The sequence below is a fragment of the Pundamilia nyererei genome, unplaced genomic scaffold, assembly GCF_000239375.1.
Source record: "Pundamilia nyererei isolate P.nyererei 1_Seehausen unplaced genomic scaffold, PunNye1.0 scaffold00143, whole genome shotgun sequence".
Taxonomy (NCBI): Eukaryota; Metazoa; Chordata; class Actinopteri; order Cichliformes; family Cichlidae; genus Pundamilia; species Pundamilia nyererei.
The window spans coordinates 1,012,395-1,018,146 of NW_005187544.1; the positions used below are offsets into that span (position 1 = coordinate 1,012,395).

Genomic DNA, 5,752 nt, shown 5'->3' on the forward strand with positions numbered 1-5,752 from the left:
GTGCGCACTGCATGAGTGAGTGATATAAGGTGAGAGTGGATGAAACAAAGACATCTTGGTGGGTGGTTGAGCTGTAGAGTCATTTTCGGCGTAAATAAGGATGAGATGAAGAACATTACCCCACCGGTACCTCCTACTTCACATGAGTGCAGCCTAACCTATTGCCACGTGACCTCACTGCACGTACAAGCCGCAGCACGGAGAATGCATTCATCTCCACGGCTAAATGGCTGTCTGCCTCTGTGATGTGGAAAATAGAGGAATTCAGCATGAGGTGAATAATTGCTTGGTCCTGAGCGTGTGACGTGGAGTGTCAAGGTGGGGTGAGATGACAACGCATTTGCATCCATTACACCTGAGATGGAGCCCGAGGATGTCTTTGTGCCAAAAAGTATACTAGACAAAGCTCAGGACCTTTGTTTCATGATACCACAGCATGCAGTATCAGTATTGATCCAGTTTTGTTTCCCCATATTTAAAATTTTGATTCGCTCCAGTTACTAAAAAGGAAGAAAAAAAACATGATGTTTACTCGGATACATCCAAACTACCGTTTGGTATTCACCCATGTATGTCATTTCAGTTCTTGAAGTCGGCAGATATTAGACGTCTCTGAATTTTGAGTTGAGTTTTCAAAGATATTTCTTATTTTGTGGAGCAGCATATATATGTTCTTTATTTTATTTATCATAAAGCATCATGAATGAACCATTCAAGCTAAGATAAATATTCCCTTTAAAACATTTGCTCACATAGAAATAGTGAAAAGTTGACTGCTTGAAGTTGCTTGGGCATTACCGCAGAGCCAGCTTCAAAGCTTCACAGAGGCAAAAACCAAATGATGATAATAATATTAATAGGTAACATTTTATAATATGGGCCGTGACTAAGGGAGCAATTGCCCTGTAATTAAAATAAATTTAAGTACATTTTTATTGAAATTACAATGTAGTTATACTTTCATAATACAAATCTATTTGAATATGTTTATTTATATATCTACAAATACTTAAAGGTAAGCATACTAGAATAAGGAGTATTGAGTCAGGTTTTTACTGAAATAATTATACTGTAAGTAAACTGAAGTATATGTAAGTAATTTTACATAGTGCATGAGTAAATTTAAGTATTGCATAACATCAGGTATTTTAAAGAAAAGGAGACACAGATTATTCTGTAAGTAGGTACTTTGTTGTAAGTACTATCTAAGTAACTTTAAGTTGTGCATATGTAATGTATTTTACAGGAAAGAAGAAATAATTACATTGTAAGTTAATTTAATTAGTGTATAAGTACCATTAAATAATAACTATTGCTATAAATATCACTACTAATATTGGTATTAGTAAGCGTAACCCAGCAGTCTGATCCTGCAGTTTTAGAAGGTTAAATCCAAAGGATAAGTATTTTTGAATATAAATTTCTATAATATATACATGTTCTCTCAGTGTTCTCTCTGTTTACTTCAGCTTCCTCCCACAGTCCAAAGACATCCACGGAGTTAATTGGCAGAATAGAATGGCTTTACTATTAATATGAATAATGATCTATGGAAACCCAAAATACAATTCATTAATTCCTTCCTAATTCACTAAAATTCACTAAAAATGTGCAGATGAGCCCTTTTGCAAATTAAATACCAGCTTAATGTGGTGAAAATCTTCTATATTAACCTCTGCAAAGTGTTTTTTTTTCTGTCACTACTGTAATCCCAAGTGCTAAAGCATTACCATCACTTGAATTATAGATGCACTGATGCATTGAGTTTCAAACCAAATCCCAATGTGTGTTTGTTTCATTGTTCCAAATAAAATATGATAAGCGCTTAACGACAGACAATTCAGATCTTGATTACAAACAAAATTTAATTAAATGTTCATTGGCCCAAGACTCACTGGTCCCCAGAATATGATAAGATTGAACGTTTACGTGCTTGACATATCTGTCAGACAAGCAGGAACGGCAACAAGTGATGAATGACGTAAATATCATAATGTGAGGCTTCTGGTGTGTCGACTTTGTGTTTAGCTGGGACTTCACACCTCTCTCAGGCTGTTGTATCCACCATAGGAGATCCATGCCTGTTAACCTGTGACTTCTTTATGCATCGTCACGGCGCCATTTGATGCTCACACTGTACAGGAAAGGTATTCCTCTGTGGTGCCTCAAGGCAGCCTCCGAGCCTTTGAAATTGCTTTTCAAACATTTTGTTTTTGGGCTTTGACAGGACATATCTCTACTATTCATAACTCGCACAGCATTCCAGCAGCCAGCCGAGACTTCTCTAAATGAAGTAAAAGGCCTCTGTGACATCCAGCATTTTTTCTTTTTTCCTGAAAAGCGTCTATCATTTCCCAGCTACTCCTGTCTTTTTGACTCTGAGACCTGGGCAGCTCTCAGAGGAGCGAAGTGGTGGAAAGGCAGGGTTGCAATCCGTCTAAGTAGACCTTATAATTTCTGAGTGCTCAGATCAGTTGGAGTTTTCAGATTTCTCCAGCTTCCCATCTATGAAACAGAACTCAGATTTTGTGTGTGTGCGTGTGTATATTTTGTATTTTTTAGGCACATGTAATATACACATAAACCCAACAAATTTTCAAATAATAACTTGAGGATAGTGGGTTAATGTACAGGTAATCCCAAAAATCGAAAATCTAGGCTAACTGAGTGGAATAAAATATCTCAAAGAGAAAAGAAATCTGATTTTGGTCTACTCCAACCCATGTGCCACACAGTTGTCAGTCAAAGATGCTTCACTTGTGTTGAGAGACAGCTGTGAGGAGTGTCAAGCATGAAATAAGCTGAGGAAGAAGGGGCTGATCAGTGTGTAGGAATATAAGAAGGGTGAGGTGGGATCGAAGCTGTTAGTCCTGTCATTTCTCAGTAGATTATAGCCTAAGGTCTCAAGCATGAGCTGAATGATGATGACTTATTATTCTATGTGCCCTACTAATGAGTGGCTCCCGGCGGAGCACCTCGTGGTGAAAACCATCCAGGGCATGCCAGGGGGATTATGGGGAGGGGATGAGGGGTAAAACCAGCATGCGCACTTAGACTTCTGATTTCATTTTGTGACTCTGGCGATTCTGTGTACAGCTGAACTATGCTGAGTCTAGGCTGACCCAGCTGGAAGGATGTCATTGCGAGAGGACCTGCAGTGCCAACGGTCTGGTCTACCGGGATAAGGAGCTGTGGGTAGAACCTGAGAACTGCAGGAACTGTGCATGCAAGGTGAGTGCCAACCTCATCCTCAAAGACTGAGACCTTGGCTTTTGGTTATCTACTTTCAATTATCACACTCTAAAAACCTCCTTATCAAACACTTTAATCTCACACTGGTGACACATAATAGTGCAGCAGCATCTTACGGTCCTTTTTCTCTCTTTAATGCAGTCTTTCCAGCCACCATACCTGCCACTTAGCTCTCTTAACTTGCCTTCCCATCAGACCTCCTATTCACCCAGCCCGAGCATCATCTCTCTCTGCCTCCTGCCCGCCTCCTAATAAGTGCCCCCTAATCAGCCTGACTGCCTGCACTCATACATAGGAGCAAGATTTTAAAATGCAGTGAATCAGGCCATCGCTGGCCTGGGAGAATTAGACTTGGTGCATCATTGCACATCAAGCACAGGGTGAAGTTTTGTCAGTCTGGTTTCCTCCCATGGACATGCCATTAACTGATAACCAGGGTGTCCCAGGGAATCATTTCAGATGACTCTTGAAATGAAGAGGCGATGGCAGAGAGAGAGGTATCAGTCTCAAAAATTAAGACAGTCCTTCAGGACCTCGACTGTCATCAGGCTACCCTCATTCAGTCTCTACTGTGTGAATAATCTGTTTTCAGATTACATGGCGTCATCGTTTGTTCATTATTCTTAAATAGCACAGCTGTCAGTTTAAGAGTAGTTCTAAATATAATGTTATGAATAGTTTAGCTGGTTTATATGACACTTGGAAGGAAAACTTTGCTGCTTTTGCTGTGTGTATGAACACGTCGCGAAGAGCTCTTTAAACCTTAGCTAAGGTTAAAAAGGTGCTCTATAGGTGCAAATAAGGTGTAATCAACAACTTTCAACTACTGCAAACCTTAGTGGATAAAAACATGTATCACACTATATGTGTTACAGATTTAGTGGTAAAAAAAAAAGTCCCCAACCCCCAAGCTAAAGATTTGAAATGACATAAATACTTAAGCAAATGTATCCTATACTGAGACACAGAAGGGAGGAGACATACATTCAAAGTGAATCTTACAGCAGTGCCATAGGCAAGACCCTTATGTTCACACCGAGCTTTGGATTTTTCCTTGTAATGTTTGTTTTTATTCATTTAAAACAAAAGAATATCGCCTGCTCTTACAGAACGGTGTGGTCGAGTGTCGCAGGATTTTCTGTCCTCTGGCAAACTGCTCAGAAGACTTGTTGCCTGTACATGTGGATGGAAATTGCTGCAAGACATGCAGACGTAAGTATAATGAGTAAGAACCAAGCCTGTGAACAGAAGTTAATTTTTCTGTTCATTTTGTAGTCACTATGACCCAAAATGAGTGACTACGACTCAGGAACAAAGTGTTTACAGAGGTCAAGAAAAAGAGCCATTTTTACATCGACATGTTAATTGGGTTCAAAATTTGGAAAAACTTGGCGTGATGCCCTGTATCTGCCACCTCTTTTAGGCTATAAGTGGCTGAGCAGTGCCTGATTTGCTTTGTTCATTTGTCACTTTTTGGAATGAGCTCTTCTTAGCTTGCTATCTTATGCTTTCGACACCATCTACACCATTACTTTTGAAGTGCCAAAGCAAGAGAAGATTTCTGGTGTTGCCTTTTTGCAGCAGTGTAACAATGTCACATTGCTTCTTGTTCTTTGCTAGAGAGAGACAACAATTGGCACAGTCACAAAATATAGCTTTTAGGTTAGATAAACTAGTGTTGTGCCTTAAAAAAATCCCCTTATTGACTCACTATTCACTGTAATGGATAGCTAAAGACTGACTCAGTAATAAGGGGCTAAATTTGAAAACCAATTGTTGCCTACTGGTCGCTTCAGTATCAGGCTGTGATGCTGATGCACTTGTAGCTATGGACTTTGTTAAGTTGCTTTTTCATGCTTTTTTGTTTTTTTACCAAAAGCTTTGGTGCTTGCTTCTAATAAGCAGTTTTGTAGCCATGATTGAAAGCAGCAAGGATTACTGCAGGTCTGTTTGAAAATATGATGTATTCACAGTGTTTACTTGGTCCAACCAACAACACAAACCTCGAAATTAGCAAAATCAGCTAAAGCAAAGCAGGAACTTTGTACATCTAAACCAGGGGTAGGGAACTCCAGGCCTCGAGAGCCGGTGTCCTGCAGGTTTTAGATATCACTCTGGGTCAACACACCTAAATCAAATGATGAGTTCATTACCAGGCCTCTGGAGAAGTTCAAGACATGTTGAGCAGGTAATTTGGCCATTTAAATCAGCTGTGTTGGATCAAGGACACATCTAAAACCTGCAGGACACCGGCTCTCGAGGCCTGGAGTTCCCTACCCCAGATCTAACCAGATAGATACAGTAGGTGCAACTTTTGTTTTTTTAATGTGTTGGGCTGGGCTGTTGTTTCTGGGCAATGTTCTTCTGACACAGTGAAATCAGAGTAAGCTATGGGCCGAGAGTGAATTCAATTCAATTCAATTTTATTTATATAGCGCCAAATCACAACATAAGTCGCCTCAAGGCGCTTCATAGATACAGAGAAAAAAACCCAACAATC

General features: G+C 39.7%; 1 protein-coding gene across 1 annotated transcript in view; it reads left to right on the plus strand.

Moving 5' to 3' along the window:
• Positions 1–5,752, plus strand: part of LOC102194467 (protein kinase C-binding protein NELL1) — a 304,806-nt gene that overhangs the window by 107,991 nt on the left and 191,063 nt on the right. The window contains exons 8-9 of the mRNA XM_005744402.1: positions 3,097–3,231; positions 4,362–4,464. Coding sequence (XP_005744459.1) covers positions 3,097–3,231; positions 4,362–4,464 — 238 coding nt within the window. The remainder of the gene's footprint in view (positions 1–3,096; positions 3,232–4,361; positions 4,465–5,752) is intronic.